The sequence below is a fragment of the Cyprinus carpio genome, chromosome B9, assembly GCF_018340385.1.
Source record: "Cyprinus carpio isolate SPL01 chromosome B9, ASM1834038v1, whole genome shotgun sequence".
NCBI classification, from domain to species: Eukaryota; Metazoa; Chordata; class Actinopteri; order Cypriniformes; family Cyprinidae; genus Cyprinus; species Cyprinus carpio.
In genome coordinates, this window is record NC_056605.1 from 7,015,400 (window position 1) to 7,032,792 (window position 17,393).

Genomic DNA, 17,393 nt, shown 5'->3' on the forward strand with positions numbered 1-17,393 from the left:
GTAAAATCAACTCACCAACTCACACACACGTGGACACACACACACACACACACACACACACACACACACACACACACACAGACACCTATGAACTGATGTGACTGTAACACTGCAACCATGTAAAATCAAATCAATAATTCAGCTACAATGCAGTAAGAAAGTGGACAGCAAACAGATACATCCCCTCACACACACTCACTTACACACACTCACAGACACATACTTACAGAATTATACACACTCAAATGAATTGGTATGGTTATAACCATATACTATTTTACTATTTTCAATGGGAAAAAAAATTATCATAATTATTGTATAAATATTAATTAGTACCATAAAATTCTCTCTTTCTCTCTCTCAAAAAAAAAAAAAACATGTGTGAGTGTGTGTGTGTGTGTGTGTGTGTGTAAAAATGTCCTGAATTGCAATATTTGCTATTTTAAATAGTCTTTAAAACTAAATATTATTGAATACTGAGGATATATCATTACTGTGAACGAAGCTTTAGCGGGCCAACCGAACTTAAAACAAAGCTCGGAGAATGGTTACGTCTCAAATCGTAGTGAACTGCCTACCTAGAAGGCATTGTTTAGTCGCATAGCCGCGGGCGGCGTTTTTGGTATCACACTGAGAGCACTGACCCACGCTGCCCATAAATGCTGTCTATATAGACACTAGGCAGCCGAGCGCAGACTGTGCGACGCAGCCGATGTGACCAATCAGCGCCGTGCGCTGCAGCTCAGCGGTAGCACGCTAGAGTGTGACACGCAACGCTCAAGATCAAAAACTGAACGAAATGAAATTAAACGGACGGACATCACCGCCGCCGATCGTTTGTCCTGAAAACATTCCCGTATAGTGAAAAAGGACCGCGTTTCATTCATGAAACATGTCTGCATTGTCAGGCAACAAAGAAGCGGTGCCTGCAGCTCACAGCTTGTTGTTAGAGCTGAGGGAGATCTGACAGGATTTAGTTGCGTTCAGACGGAGAAAACCGGCCGAGCATGGCTTCGGTGAACTGCTTCGCTGGTCCCGAGGAGCTCGAGGACACGAATCACGCTTTAAGTTTGATGAGAGAGATGAAATTATTCTACGACTCGCAGCTGTTAGTCGACGTGACTATCGAAGTGGAGCTAGATCCGGATCAAAGTGTGTCCTCAGGCTCCTCAGGAAAAGTTTTCCAGTGCAACCGAAATATCCTGGCAGCAGCGAGCCCTTATTTCAAGAGCATGTTTACAGGAGGACTGTACGAGAGCACTCAGAGAAGCGTGACCATTCATGATGTGGACGCCCATTCAATGGCGGTCATCATCGATTACTGCTACACTGGCAAAGTGACCATCACTGAAGGCAACGTGCAGAGGCTTTACGCCGCTGCCAACATGCTGCAGCTGGAGTATATCCGGCAAGAGTGTGCAAACTTCATGACAAGAAGGCTGGACCTTTCTAACTGTGCAGGGATTCTGAAGTTCGCCGACACCTTTGACAATCTGGAGCTGAAGAGCAAGGCTCAGGCGTTCATCGCGAAGAACTTCGTCGAGCTCGGAGCCAGCGCGCGAGAGCTCTGTGAGCTGGACCTGAAGCAAATTAAGGAGATCCTCACGCTGGATTCTCTGGATGTGGACTGCGAACGCAAAGTGTGTTCGTTTGCAATACAGTGGATTGAGAATATCCCGCATGCGGACGCTGAAGATGCGCTGCAGGTCCTTAGATGCGTGCGATGGTCTTTGTTTTCGGAGAAAGACAGGGTTTATCTAGATAGCCTTAAATCAAAGCCTTTTATAATGAAGTATCTTTCGAACATCCTCGACGGTGAGCCGAGCGCTACGATTTCAAAGAACATACATGCTGCCAAACAAAGAATCGGAAAGAGTGCAAAAGAAATGGTGCTTTTCTTCGGACGGCCAAATGAGCCGTTCATGTGCTATGATCCCTATACGGACGACATCTATTCTATGGCGTCCCCGATTATTAACCTCACCAATCAGACCTTCAAACGCTCTCCTATGGAGACGTTTTTGGTCTGCGCCACGCCAGAGAATGATCTGTATCTCGCCTCACACCTGTCCAAGCACTTCTGGGTCTACGATCCCCTGTTGAATTGTTGGCAGGAGCTTGCGGAAAGACTTCTGGGAAGAGTTCACTCGTACATGGGCTACCTCAGCGGGCACCTGTACATCCTGGGAGGCAGAGATCCAGTATCGGACGCCAGGATCAAGGAGGTAGAATGCTACAGCATTCAGAGGAACCAATGGGGTTTTGTGGCACCCTTGCCGCATTCTTTGGGAAAGATGCAGGTTGTGACGATAAACGAGAGACTTTATGTGGTGAACAAGAGGAGGATGCTTAGCTACGAGCCGAAGAAAAACCTCTGGCTCCAGCGGGGCTCTCTGAAACGGAGTAAACTCCAAAAAGCTTGTGTTTTTCAGGAGCAGATTATATGTTTGTGCGATATCCCCGTAGTTAAAGCATATAACCCAGTTCGTGGAGAATGGAGGCGGATTGGAGACATTCCCATTGACAGCAGCGCTCTTAACTACCAAGTGGTGCAACACAACAGCAAGCTGCTTCTTTTAACTATTGCAATAGTTCATCACAGCAAAAACAGGCTTGTTATACATGAATACGATCCCACTCGAGACTCATGGAAAAACGTGGCCACCATGTTTGGATCGTCCTTCGGATCCGTAAGCCTCTCCACCCGGGTCTATACCGCGTGCATGGGGTCCGGTCAGAATTTCATCTCGGAGGAGGATGACGACAGCGGCTCCAGCGCTGACTGGGACTTCGATGGATTGACTGACGCAGACTCGGACTCCGGCAGCTCAAGCTCATTTTCAGATGAAAATTGGTAGTCGATGCAGTTATAAAGTGTATGGCAAGCTGTTTTAGCTTAAAATATTCCCAGTGTTACTCGTCATAATTGCATTTTTACTAGTATTAAAGAGCTCTACAATTAAGTTCTTACTAGTAACAATTCCAATTAGAGAGCTCTACAAATTATTTTTTTACTAGTCATATGTCTCCACTGACTTCCATTCATTTTTAATTACAGAGCTCTACAACTGAATTTTTATTAGTAACAATTATGATTAGAGAGCTCTCTAATTTAATTCTTACTAGTAAAAAGGCAATTACAGAGCTCTATAATTAAATGTTTACTTGTAAAAAACAATATTAAAGATATGTTTAATTGCAGAGCTCTGTAATTGAATCAGAGTTGTCTAATTCAGTTATTACTAGTAAGAATTAAATTAGAGCTCTCTGAATTAAAGAGCTCTCTAATTCAGTTGTTACTAGTAAAAATTGCATTAAAGAGCTCTCTAATTGTAAATCTTACTAGTAAAAATTGAATTGTAGAACTCTGTAATTGAATTCTTATAAATGTTACTAGTAAGAATAGAATTAGAAAGCTCTGTAATCATAAATGTTACTAGTAAGAATAGAATTACAGAACTCTCTAATCATAAATGTTACTAGTAAGAATAGAATTAGAGAGCTCTATAATTCAGATCTTACTAGTGAAAATGCAATTACGAAGATTAACTCTGGGAATAATTTAAGATAAAATGGCTTGCCATAAAAGAGCCAAATGTGAATGTGCTGCAAAGTATTTTGAGGTATAGGTGTTGAAAGTATTAGCCTGTTTCGATGTGGCTCATGCCGCAGCAACCAGGGTAAAACCTACTTGACATTCATGCTGTTATGAGTATTATTAAACAAATGCTTACCTTTATGATATATGGCCAGTGAATGATACCTTGTCTCAGGATTATAAATTGGTACAAAGAACAGTATTTTGACTCTGCCGGTCTTTGAAGATCATGAATAAAGAACAGTATTAGCTGGAATCTTGAACAGGGTACAATGGGGCTAACAGTCCCTCTTAAAGAAAATGAGTTTATTTCAGGTCTCAAAGTATATAATGATCAGAAAAAAAATATATATATTTGTATTTTGGTTAATAAATGGTTAATGGTTTGGTTAATAAATGTGAAAATACATAATAAATGAGGTTTCAGATATAAAGGCTACATTGGTTGAGGTGATATGGGGCAAAATTTTAATACACTTTTGATATAGCAAGATAACTTTTAGATGCATTAAGATAAACCATTCTTCTGGAAGGATGGAGCATTTACTGTTTATTCCAAATATCTTGGGGCATTTCATAACCTCTCAAGTATGCTATAACTACACTTATTATTCTGCTGACAGTAAATGTACAAAATATACATCTTTGAGCAATCAGCCCTGTTGAACCTCACCTCGTTTTACCAATTTTCTGTTTGTTGCTTATCTTCTTTGTTTAAATGTTATAGTTATCTGTTAAATTATCACGTTTATGTAAACTGATTTAACGGGTCGGTACTGTTAATAAAGTACGTTTATACTTTATACATCATTTTATTCGCTGCTCTTTCAGTTTCAGACATTTTTACACGTTTTTTTTTTTAAAGAGCTAAGGTCACGGGAGATCACTTTAAGATCTCGTTCTTATCCTCTCGCGATATTTCCCGAGTATCGGAGCTATGTCCATAGAAAACACAACGGGCAACAATGATTTCTCGACGATTTACACAAGAGACAGTCTGGCCAGTGACTCGGGTCAGGACTATGACAGTGCTCAGGCCAGGGTCTTTAAGATAATCGTCATTGGGGATTCAAATGTTGGAAAGACGTGTCTAACCTACCGGTTTTGCGGTGGGAGATTCCTCCAAAATCCCGAGGCAACAATCGGAGTAGATTTCAGAGAGAGAACCCTGCACCTGGATGGAGAAAACATAAAGGTAACAATCCCTACAGAAATCTGTAAAGAGCATTTTGACCATGAATAGCGAGTATGGCATTCTTCTTAACAGTGGATGTGTGTGTACTGTTGATAGTGGGAGACAAACAACACTTTAAATATTTTAAATGATGTAATATTGTTTCAATAGAGTAGTATAACTATTGGTTACTTGTATAAGAATTGTATTAATGTGAAGAAATATATATATATATGTATATATATATATATATATATATATATATATATATGTGTGTGTGTGTGTGTGTGTGTGTATAATATTTGGACTCAAAACTGCTGAGATCTTTATGACAGCTTGTCCTGGTCTTATAATAGTATAATTTAATATCTACAATGATGCAAATTTAATTCTCATTCTCAGTTGCAGATCTGGGACACGGCGGGACAGGAGCGCTTCAGGAAGAGCATGGTGGAGCATTACTACAGAAACGTCCATGCCATCATCTTTGTGTATGACGTGACCAGCCTGGCTTCGTTTGAGAGTCTGCCGGAGTGGATTGAGGAGTGCAGCCGTCACTCAGTCCCTCCCATGGTCCCCCGTATCCTAGTTGGGAACAAATGTGACTTGAGAGGAGCGAGAGAGGTGTCCACGTTTTCAGCTCAGCGACTGGCTGACAGCTACAACTTCCCGCTTTTTGAGACGTCTGCAAGAGACCCTGCGGAAAAAGAGCATGTAGATGCCATTTTCCTCACGCTGGCATACAGGCTGAAGAATCACAAGCCGCTGAGACTGAAACAGCCGAGCGAGAGCAGCTTCTTACAGCTCGCTGGTGGACAGGAGGAGAACACACCCTGTTTATGCTAGTGCACTTTGGCCCATACAGTTTCATGCAATAATTTAGGGTGACGTTCTGTATGAAGTTCAGACAGGAAGAGTGATTGGGAGATAGACAGTACAGTATATGTCTATAGGATTGCATTTGGTGTATGTGCAGTTTACAAATTTCTTTGGAAGCATAAACTGTGAAGCATTTTGAGGGTTTAACTCACATATTATGCAGCAATGGATGCCTATATGTCTTATTACCACATATTATTATTTAAGAGTGTTATTAACTCTCTCCAGAAACATGCTCAGTGTCATGAAGACCCCATTCAGGAGAGCCTGTTATAACGTTTTCAGTCTGTAATAACTTTGCATGTTGTTTCAATGTTATAATTCCACATAGGTTGCCGCTGTGAAACTTCTAAAGGCAATCTTGGGCATGTCTGACGTATCAAAAATAACACATTGGTCCTCATTATTGTGCACTGTGAGCTCTCTGTTATGCTTGCGGATACAGATCAATTACTGTTATATTTATTTTGCACTTAATTCTTAATTTTATTTCTTTTGAAAGCATATAATTATCTAAACTGAACCAGACAGAGTGCATAACTGAAGCTATTAATGACCCCATCATAAACACTAGTGGGCGCCACTGTCAAAGCATTCAGAGCATTATTATGAAACAAAGTGAGATTAAAAACAAGGGAACCCACACTCTTTATCATAAATGTGAGCACTTATATCCCGACCTCAGTGTGATGCATTTGTGAAACACAGTAATATGCAACATATTAGTGTTTTTTGTCGTCTTTTACACGCAAATCAATGCATCAATTAGACTTCAACGCATCTCAAACTCTTGATTTCATTCATTTATTATTTATTTATTTTTTACTGACAACCCTTTTTGTAAGCAATAGCATTTGGAAAACGGACTGTATTGCACTTTAAATTGAGATTGTATCATGTCTGACATTTGTCTTGATTATTCAGCATCATGTATAAATTGTACTTGAGAGAAAAATGTCATTGTGTAAATAGTTTGCAGTGACTGTCAGATGTGTTTGGAAGTGAATATGAAAATAAAATGTGCAAAAAAATTAAATATGGTATATAACAGTTGTGATCAATCTGGATCGAAGAGGAATTTAAAAGATTTTAAATATAAAAAGGGTTCTGACAGTAATGGAAATATCAGGAACATTTTAAAATTAAAAATAATGGAAATTTCTGTAGTGACTAAGTTTTTCTAGTTATGCTCAGTTTTTTAGAGTCAGAAATGTATTTCTTAAATCCAAAATCAAATCCTAATCCAAAAAAAAAAAATAAAAAAATTCACTGGGGACTGGGAAAGTCTTTGAAATGCAGTCATTAAACTTTTGTTGTTGTTGTTGACAGCAACATTCAGTAAATCCTTGTGAACATTTTATTTTGTGAACAGAACAGATCTCACCCTCTCAGACAGTAAGTGTCGTTTTTGTCACCGTCCATGTGCACTTAAACCCTAAAGTCAGCAGGCAAGTGCAGCTGCAAACACATGTCTTGTTTTACCATGTGTCTACCTGTTAACTCCAACACCAGAGGTGTGAAGAATTCTTTTCCAAGTGATAAATCCCACAGCCCCACTAAAAATAACAAAAAGCAGGATTTAACTGCCTATGATTAAGCAGTTAGGCCTCAAAAGTATTTTTTGTCCTTGTGAAATTGCCTGAAGCTTCTGAAATCAGTGACAAATATTTCATGCATGTGAACACACCTGACCAATAAAATGGTTCTTTATCTGAATCTGATATAATTTCCATGAATTAATAACTTGAGTGCACATACGTTTAGTCACCACCAGATGTCTGCAGAAACTCAGCTTGCACCAGATCAGTTTTGTGAATAACAGTAACAGGAATGGCAACGATTAGACTTGACACAGAAATGCTAATACTTAATAAAAAATAAAATAAATAAATAAATAAAACACCCGGAAACAATTGGGTTTTGGGTTTTAAATCAAATTATGTTATTACATCTAAACCATAATCCTAACCTTTGACCCTTACCTTTAATCCTATATATGACTTTCCACTTTGTATGTTATTGCATTTATTGATAAAAACATATGTGCATTCAAAATATTAAAATAGTAGTTCTGGAATATGTATCATCACATTTATATCTTACATTGAAAATACATTATTTTGGGAAAGGTAAAGTAGAAAAGGAGAAGATATATATTATTTCCCATAATTTATACTAATTTCATTGTAATATAATGAGTTGATGGTCAAGAAACATGTATTATTATAATCTATTATTATCAATGTTGAAAACAATATATGTGTTTGTATAAACTCATATAATCATAATCATCATTAAATAACTTTATTTCTCTCTCTCATATATACTGCTTCTGCCTGTCTTGTTTTGGGTCAAAACTGTAGCCTAAATGACCATCACACATCAACTTACATGAAACAAAGCATGAAGAATTAACATTTTTAATAAATATATTGAGCCACGCGTATGCATCTTTAAATATATGTTCATGCCGTGTCGCATGACACATAGTTACACAGTTAGCCGTTTCCTGTAACATACAGTATTGCTGGTAAAACATTGCAACAAGTGAAGTCATCGCAAAAGGGTGACCATGATGGAATTAAGGTTAAAAATAAAGCAGTACTGATGTCGCACATGTGTCATAGTAGCTGTTTACAAACACATAGTTCAGGGAGGAGTGACGCCAGTCCATGTAACTCACACTGAGGGCTAAAACTAGCGCGGGCGTTTCCCACGTCCAGCACGCCTCCCTCAGTCACCGCCCTCTCCCAGAGCCGGGCGATATTTAAAACAACCCCCCAGAGCGCTCTGTGCGCGCTTAGGAGCTCACACAGCACAGACGGAGAGTGTCAGCAGGAGCAGATCGGTCTAATATCGGATATTTGGGAGTTTAACACAATAAAGGTGTACAGAAGATGAAGTCTCCAAAGATAAAGTCACAGAGCAAATGTAAGTCAAAAGATTTAATAATACTTCATGCACTGAAACCCTAAACGTACTAGCAAGCATGCAGGCGATACTTCTTCTGTCGCACTCATTCTGTTTCTGCAAGTCTGCAACAAATCTCTTGCATTGCGCTTTGCAGCGTTTCTTGAGGAGGATGACGACCTCAGCGCCGTGTTGTGTGAATTCGACGCTGTCATCGAGGATTTCTCGTCCCCCGTGGAGAAGCGACACTTCAGATATGACGAGCACTTGAAGACCATGAAGAGACGCAGCAGCGCGAGCGTCAGCGACAGCGGCATCAGCGACTCCGAGAGTGAGTATGCAGCAGGAGAAAGTTGGTTTTATTATTCCAGAAGAATGATAGAAGCGCCCCGAAGCCATTATCTCTGCGTCACGCACGACTAAAGCCCCGCAGCCTCAGAAGTTACAGTGCGTAATCTCATCTAATCTAATCTGAGCCCACACACAAACACAAAGAACAGCTGGGTTTCGTTAAACGTCTTTTAAAAGAGCTTGAATCTTATGATGCAAACCTTGCCATTTCTGATTAGGAGTCAGTTAGGAGACTGTGAAGCAGAGGAGAGTTCAGTCAGACCAGAGTCGGCGTCAGAGCAGATCTACTGGAGGGGCATTGGATCATCGGCGGGGGGGCACTGTCGTTTGATAAATAATTTTTTGACGCATTGGCAACATCATAGTAGCATGGAAATCCAGACCTAAACCTGAAAGATCTATATAGAATGACAATGAAAGATTTAGACTTGGGTTTTTATCTAAAAGAGGAACAGAAGACAGCGCTGAAATTTGCTGTTTTGCCGACCGGATACGGCTCCAATGATCTATATAGAATGACATTCTACCCTAGAATGTTAGCTCCAATGATCTATCTTTATAGAATGTCATTATAAACATTTTTTAATTTTTTTTTTATTTATTTTTATTATTATTATTTTTTTTTTACCTGTGTTGATTCCTAATACACAACAGATGACGATTATTAGGTTAAACGTTCAGAATACGATTCCATATAAGGTTAGTATAGCCTAGTTCAGCACGTCAGCGAATGGACAGCGACTCAAGTAGCACGTAGTAGCCTAACCTCGAGTTCTACGAGTTCAGTAGCCTACATTTTTGGGAAAATGTACATTTTTGGGAAACGCGCGAGGAATTGCGGATAACGGTTATAACCTTGCCCGTAGAGAGCGCTATTAAGAGCTAAGATAGGCTAGGCTACATCGATATCGGGAAACCCGGCCCAGAACAGATAGCTTTATGCCTAATCTTAATTAAATGTTTGATTTAAGAAAAATAACCATTTTATTTTAGTGTACAACTGTAAAATGTCACTATAATATTTAAGTTTTAATTTCTTTGTTTACAGATGTTAAAATATGATCCGTCCATAAAAACGTGAAACAGGCTCACTACAGTGAACTGTAATCTGCGCTGCGTGTTGTTAAACTCATCGCGGGGTTCAGCGCAGAAAATGCATTCATAGTCCTTCCGTGTGTGTGTGTGTGTGTAAGGGAGAGCGGTGCAAAATCCAACACTTTTTTAGGAAAGCATTAGAAGTAAAGCAGAACTAACTAAAACAGTTTGGAGATTGAAATAATTGTGAAACAGGTAAAAATAATACACAGATGCGTCTCATTTTAAATGAACACTAAAAAACGAGATGACAAATTTACTTCAGTCAGAAATTTGCTTTTGCAATGGTTAAATAAATGGTCAGCAATATCTTCAAAAGATTTTTGAACTTTTTTTTTTCTCTATACAGAGATGATATGTCAAGGAAATATTGCGAAATTTTGTAAATTTTGTTATGTGGAAATGTTTAAATCTCGTAGTGTTACAATTAACCCTACGTTTATGCCCTGCATGTGACATGCTTTTTACAGTCTGTTTCCAGAACGAAAACAGTGCAGTTCAAACAGACGATAGAAATGAATGAACATAGCCTACCTGAAACCATTTCCGTAACATTTGAATTTTCTGGTGTATCTCATGCAGAATACAACGCATTGAAGTGAGCGAGTTTTTTTCTCATTAATAATGCGGACCGATTGAACCTTTTAATAATGACGTTGCTCTGAGACCCTCACTGTAATTACAACTTGTGCGCGCCCGTGCTTCAAAGCCCGCAACGCATGTTTTAAATCGCGGACTTATTTGCAATTCGAAAATCACACTAAGGATATTGCAATTCGTAATTAATATTGGTAGGCTATATCGTGCAGCCCTAGACTGAACTGTGTGAGTGTGTGTCATTTAAACGCAAATTTAGCTGCAGCCAAGTGACTGTGGGACCCACCTTGCTCCATTCTGCGACCAACAAGTGGGTCGCAACCATAGACTGTAAAAAAATATGGACGTAGTGTCCGTGACGTCACCCATAGACTCCTCAATAGCGGTTTTGAAGCTCAAAGTGTGCAGAGCGGGCCGTCGCCATCTTGGCAGCGCGTCACCGCGCAGACTCTCCCGGAAAATCGAAAATGGGCAAAAAGGCGGGAGCTGTTTGCTGAAGCCACGCCTACTTAGCGCGACGGCATTGTAAGCAACGGCAATCCACCTGTTACTCAAGTGGCCACGCCCTTAATTATGCAGAACTTTAAGGCTTAATATAATTTAAACGGATGAGTTATAAAAAAATTCACCCCCCTCACAGTTCTCATGAAGGGCAAAATTAGCAATATAGACCAAAATCATTTTTGCACCAGGCTGTAAACATTTTTTTTTCTGCTGTAAAGTTGGGCATTTTAACATGGAGAGTCTATGGGACTGACTCCCTTTTGCAGCCAGCCTCAAGCGGCCAGTCGATGAATTGCAGTTTTAGTCACTTCCTTATTGGCTTCACGAGAGAGAGCGGGAGGTTGCCGCTCGGTCGCAACCCACAGTTTGAAAACCCCTGGCCTAAACAACAGAACAGGACAGAAAATAATAATATAAATATAATATAGGATAAATAAAAAACATAAAATAGGCCTACAATGAATAGCTATATATTTTTATACTTAATTAACAAATTACGACGACAAAAATAAAACACTGAATCAGTTTGAAGCTTTGAAAAACCGGCATCAGACAAAGTTTTTTCGTATAGATGTTTCTGAAAACTTAAGGCTTTTTCTTCATAAAACGAGTTGGACATCATCACACAAATGTCTGCGTATGGACCAGTTAAATCAGAAGACTAAAATTCGCCTGCAGAGAATAAGGATGTCACAAAAATAATGAGCCACTCACACAAGGTATAAGGTTTAACTGATTTTTTAGTTTTTGATTTGCGTAGAATGCAAATTTTGTAGAACCTGAGAAATAGATAAAAGATAAAATAAAATACAGGAAATGGAAAAAATAAAATACAGAAAATACAAAGTGCTTCAACAAATAAAATAATTTCTTTAAATACCGTTTTTTCTTAGGGTTTCAAGGACTTTAAATACTCTAAAGGACTCATTTTCTAAACAAAATAAATAAAGGACTAAAAAATAAATGTATATTCTGCTATTACTTTATGCTAATACTTGTTTTTAACCTGGGTTACAGACCTCCCAGCAGTTTATGCACGCACCACGCAGAAATGACATAAGCCCATATATCTTTACAGGTAGCCAAGTATAAAACACAAATGCAGTTAGAACCCACAAAACATTCATCAACAATTCACCTGCTTTTTTTAAAATTAGCTGCTAACAACTGTCTATAATATAGACGGACAAACTGTTCTTCAACTTGAAATGGATTTTGCGCGCGCTGCAAATCAAATGTAACAAGTTTACTCGGCGACCAATAAGCATTCACCATGACGAAGCCTAGTAACGTGCCATGAACAACCAAAATTATGCATTTTCCCCATTCTTTTTATTTTATTTAATTTAAGTTACAGTTTGAACATTTAATATTAAAATAATAACTAAAAGGGAAATTTTGTGGGGGGGGGGGCTACGCCATGGCCTGTAGGAGGGGCATCAATGACCGCTAGGGGGGGCACGGCCCTCGAATGCCCCACCACAGCGCCGGCACTGAGTCAGACCCTGAGACAGTCTGGATCTGAGGCCAATGACAAAGAGCCAGAGCCTTGCTCAGACGTTTTGTGGAGACCTCAGGGTATCAATTTCAAGTTAAACACTGACTTTTTCTTAGCCTGAATCCCATTGTATCCAAACCTTCTTGTGTGTTGAAGTGCTGATGGGATGCATCCAGAATCTGAACATGCATTGCATCATGAATGGAAATATTGAAGCAATCTGATTGCTTATGAGTGCATAGAAATTTTCCTTTTCACTTTTGCTCCAGAGGTGTTCTCGTGTTTAATGATTAAGCAACAAGTGATCTCTTTACCCCACCCTTTTCCTTCTGGAACAAACAGGGCATGTGACAGACTTGCACAATAAACCTTCATCTGGTGCAGTCATGACATTATGTGCCCTGCAGTCGCCCTCATGGAGCAGTGCAACTGCATTTTGGATCCAATCAAGCCTGATGCCATTTTGACACACGTGCCATTGATCCGGATCAGTGGCTTCAAGCGGTTTGGCTTCAGGACTTTATACTGGATAAAACATCGCCCGTCCTTTTAAAAGCTGCTAAGCATATCCTTGAGGAAAAGAGAGAACACTTTTGCATACTTTAAAAAAGAGTATTTATTACATAAACACATATTTATTACACATTTATTACATATACCTAAGCGCAAACTAAATTTAATGTTTTCAGACACTCAAATGCATGTTAACTGCAATGAAAGGAAATTGCATTAGATTAAATTTATATTTAATGCCGTTATTTGAATATATTTATAATTACATGCATTTAAAATATATTAACTTTTAATACTGGATAACACACTACAGTTAAAATTAGAATAAAGTATGTTACATAATATGTTTAATAAGTTTACTTCTTTAAAGCATGATACAAGATTAATAATACTTAATGATTATAAGGGAATTTTAAAATAAAACTTTCAAATTTGACATTATTATAAAGTGCACTTTTACAAGTGTACCTAAGTGTGTTTAGAAATATGTACCTTAATTTAATTCGTATTTCATTATCTGCAAATACAATATTTAAAAAAATTGACTTTAATATGTGCACATTCAGTACAATTAAGCATGCATCTTTTTCATTTAATTAATAAATATATGATTTTAGGGTTTGAAAGCATTAATGTAGTGTCAGCTGAGAGGATACTCGCACGTTTCTGAAGCCCACAGGCGAGAGGATCTAATGACTGAGGCGGTGGAAAAAGTTAGGCTTCCGTGTAATAGCACACCTGCTCTGTCTTTAACGTCGAGCAGGGCTAAGAATGTGTAAAAAGTGTTTTTTAAGATAGAGCGTGGCATACCGTTCAGACCTTTGGATTTAAATGAACCTGTTTGAGGGTGGGTCGCAGTTGAACCCATTTAGAAAGTGTGCTCGTGAGAGAGAGGCTGTTATTAGAGGAGTATGCATTGATTACAAACTCAACCCGCTCTACTAGCACAGATTAACCCCTAACACCCCCTTCCCCCTCCGGTTATGGGTCACTGCACATGTTTGGCAAGCCTGTGTGGTGGAGAGCAGTGCTGCTCCACCGCTTTTACATTAAATGGTGACTCAACACAAGTGAACACTATAGACTTTCAGACTAGAGTTTTTCCAGCTGCCCCTTGAATTTCAATGGTTTCATGCTCTCGGCAAGGAAAAGTGGGTAATGCTTTATTTTAAGGTGTCCTTGTTACACATGTTACATGTACTTACTATTACAATAACAATAAATGATGCATAATTTCACGCAAGTAAGCCTAACTCAAACCATATAGTAAGTATTTGTAGTTAATTAATATTACTCAGTGCTTAAATGTATAATTGCACTGTAACAAGGACACCTTAAAATAAAGTGTAACTGAAGAGTTTACTGTTCACATCAAGAACGATAACTATAAATATAACCCTCTGATTATAATAAGCATGCGCTGCAGTTTTGCAATCTGTGATTTTTAAATTCTCAGAGTCTTTAAAGTCCGGTGGATTCTGATTGGCTGTCATCGGGTGAAAAAAATCATTCTGAAAGTGAATGAAAGTGAGTCTTAAACTCATTCTGGTTTTTGTTGGTGTGGATTTTCCTATTCACAGAGAATATGAATGATTATTAAAACTATAGTTACACTTATCATTATAGTTATCATCCATGATGTGAATGGGCCTTAATTCTGCACAATTACATGTTGGGCTGTATTGTATTTGCTTTTTCTTTGCTCTCTGTGTCTGTCACTCTAGATTGTGACAGATTCTGTAGTTGTTATCCACCTGTTGTGGTGGCGTTAGAGAAGGCAGTGTGCTGTTACTGTACACATACAGGAAGTCTCAGTTTTACATTTCTGACTTCCTCTGCCTCTTTCTTTCCTTCTGTAACAGGTGCAGAGTCCTTGAACAGAAACAGTTTCAGCTTCAGTGACGAGAAGCTCAACTCGCCCAGCGTCTTCTCCCACTCACCGAACAGTACCTTGGCCACATCTCCTAAACGTGAGTTAAAATATATGTTTATTTTTTGACATATTTAATGCGAATGAGTTGGTTTTAGGTTTATTTGCTGTACTATGTTGCTCAACTGTGTATTTTCTTCTTCAGCTAAACTCGGAGACACTAAAGAGCTAGAGGACTTCATTGCCGACCTTGACAGAACATTAGCAAGTAAGTGCGGAATGATGTCAGTTTTAGAGACAAAAATTGGGTGGTTTAAAAACATGCATGAAATCATGCTGCAGTTTATTTCTTGTCTGTGGATGGCAAGTGCTGAATGGTATAACAGTGTGTAAATGGTAGAAATATGTCAGCTTGTAGAGATTCTGCTTTACATGATAAGTGTAAGTGTCAGAACATCCCAAACAAGTTGAGATTAGGACAAACTTGCACAGAATACACAGAATTTGAGAATGAGTTCTTTTGTTCACAGTTGCTGAGCAGCATCACAACACAGCACACTTTAAGACCTCAGTCAGTGCTTCATTTGGAAAGTATCACACTCTAGTTATTTTGCCCACACATATGATAGACAACTTTCACATACAATATAATATACTAGTGTTACATAATATAATCAGTGCAAAAACAGCTTTGAAAATTAAGAATACAACAAACAATCCTTTAATTTACGTCTTGTTTTTAAGACCAAATAATCAAATGAAATGGAGTAGCTTTAATGAATATACTATAATATGAAGTAATATAATATGTAAAGTAAAAGGGTAATATAATAAAGTTATTTAATGATAAAAATATATTACTTTCAACATTGATAATAATAAGAAATGTTTCTTGAGCAGCAAATCAGCATATTAGAATGATTTCTGAAGGATCATGTGACACTGAAACTGCTGGAAATTCAGCTTTGCATCACAGGAATAAATTACATTTTAAAATATTTTTCACACTTTTACTTTATTTGTATTTTTCATCAAATAAATGCAGCTTTTGTGGTAATAAGAGACTTATTTTTAAAAAAATAAAATAAACGTAACATTTGAATGGGAGCCTAGTTATTAAAATATATTCAAAAAGAAAGTACATTATACAAATATTTAACAATTTACTATTTGATCAAATCAGATAATTTCAACATTGGTAAGCATAAGAGACTAGATTATGATTTTTTTTCATGCCACCCACTCCTTTGATCAACGGATCATGGAAAGAAACAAATCTCTTATTGAAAGATTGAGGTCATGCTAGTCATAATCAGTCATGCACACACACACACGCTTTCCTACACTCTTCCTCTGTGATGCATTAACACAGTTAAGTTGATTTGCTTTGGCGCTCCTTCAGTCTGGAGTGCTATACCTTGCTTCAGAGAGACAGAAGAATGTATGTGTGTGAACTGTAACTGTAGCCAGAAGGATTGATTTTACCTGACAGAGAGAGAGAGCAGTCATATTATGCGTATTGTAAAGTTGATTTTCCTTCAGAACTGTCATAAATCTTTTTTTATGACAGCTTTCCTCCCTATCTCTTTTGCTTATGTGTCTCGAGTACATACATTAATTCAGCCACCTTTAAATGTTACCAAATGTGTCATGCAAGCTATCAAATGCTCTTCTGTTTATGCAGCTAATGAAAGACTTGCTAATAGGGCTGCATTGTTTATTGCGGGGTGTCTATAAAAAGAGGACCTCTATACACACTGAGAATAACCCTGACACCCGAGGACATGAAAATATACCAAGTCTGTTCTCTGCTTGACTGTGTTTTTCCTCCAGACATGTGAGTAAGAGACAGGGTGACTGGGGCCCACCACGTTGTAGCTCCGCTGGGGGACGACAGCCAGACCGCCCCTGACAAACCTGAACTACTGTGAAGATGGAGAAGACATGGTCAGGGTTTGGCATGCTGAACGATGACATTCACGAAGACTTACAACGCCCATACAAACACTCAAATACAAATGCATAAAAAATACACTTTTGACAGGAATGGCTGTGCTCTCTCAAAAACTTGAGCTGTAAGATTATTTAAATAGCTTTTTATAGAAATATATTTTTAATTTTATAGAGTTGGTTGTAAATTTATCTGTAATACCATTTTGTGAATATATATTTTTGTATTTCATGTAAATATCGCCTTGCTATAAGCCTTTTCTGTCAGATAAGAATAAACTTAATTCTTAATTCATTACAAAAACTGGAAAAGCAATAATAACAAGTATTTAATACAACTAATGTTTTCTAAGAGATTAAAGGTGACTGATTTTAAGATGTGTCTTGGCATTATTTCATTGTGTGTCTGGTTGCATCAGAAGCTCATTCCTGTAATATTTTGACTCTCAGTGTG

General features: G+C 38.2%; 3 protein-coding genes across 3 annotated transcripts; all 3 read left to right on the plus strand.

Annotated features, from left to right (window-relative positions):
* The first annotated feature begins 746 nt into the window (after positions 1–746).
* kbtbd7 (kelch repeat and BTB (POZ) domain containing 7) lies at positions 747–3,744 on the plus strand. The gene has a single exon (XM_042730804.1). It carries the CDS (start codon positions 1,008–1,010, stop codon positions 2,856–2,858), a length of 1,851 nt encoding a protein of 616 aa, XP_042586738.1. The 5' UTR covers positions 747–1,007; the 3' UTR covers positions 2,859–3,744.
* A 751-nt stretch (positions 3,745–4,495) lies between these two features.
* Positions 4,496–6,745, plus strand: zgc:101559 (Ras-related protein Rab-33B-like). The gene is made up of 2 exons (XM_019097022.2): positions 4,496–4,793; positions 5,175–6,745. The coding sequence occupies exons 1-2, from the start codon at positions 4,536–4,538 to the stop codon at positions 5,616–5,618; spliced, it is 702 nt and encodes a 233-aa protein (XP_018952567.1). The 5' UTR covers positions 4,496–4,535; the 3' UTR covers positions 5,619–6,745.
* A 1,675-nt stretch (positions 6,746–8,420) lies between these two features.
* On the plus strand, positions 8,421–17,315 carry rgcc (regulator of cell cycle). The gene is made up of 5 exons (XM_019097021.2): positions 8,421–8,582; positions 8,719–8,892; positions 14,982–15,089; positions 15,195–15,257; positions 16,823–17,315. The coding sequence occupies exons 1-5, from the start codon at positions 8,549–8,551 to the stop codon at positions 16,828–16,830; spliced, it is 387 nt and encodes a 128-aa protein (XP_018952566.1). The 5' UTR covers positions 8,421–8,548; the 3' UTR covers positions 16,831–17,315.
* Positions 17,316–17,393: the final 78 nt, after the last annotated feature.

Bases quoted from the DNA above. Each gene is read 5' to 3' on its own strand.
- zgc:101559 (XM_019097022.2), top strand. From the start codon at position 4,536: ATGTCCATAGAAAACACAACGGGCAACAATGATTTCTCGACGATTTAC. The intron at 4,794-5,174 runs GTAACAATCCCT...TCTCATTCTCAG, and splicing joins TGGATGGAGAAAACATAAAG to TTGCAGATCTGGGACACGGC.
- kbtbd7 (XM_042730804.1), top strand. From the start codon at position 1,008: ATGGCTTCGGTGAACTGCTTCGCTGGTCCCGAGGAGCTCGAGGACACG.
- rgcc (XM_019097021.2), top strand. From the start codon at position 8,549: ATGAAGTCTCCAAAGATAAAGTCACAGAGCAAAT. The intron at 8,893-14,981 runs GTGAGTATGCAG...CTTCTGTAACAG, and splicing joins CGGCATCAGCGACTCCGAGA to GTGCAGAGTCCTTGAACAGA. The intron at 15,090-15,194 runs GTGAGTTAAAAT...TTTCTTCTTCAG, and splicing joins CTTGGCCACATCTCCTAAAC to CTAAACTCGGAGACACTAAA.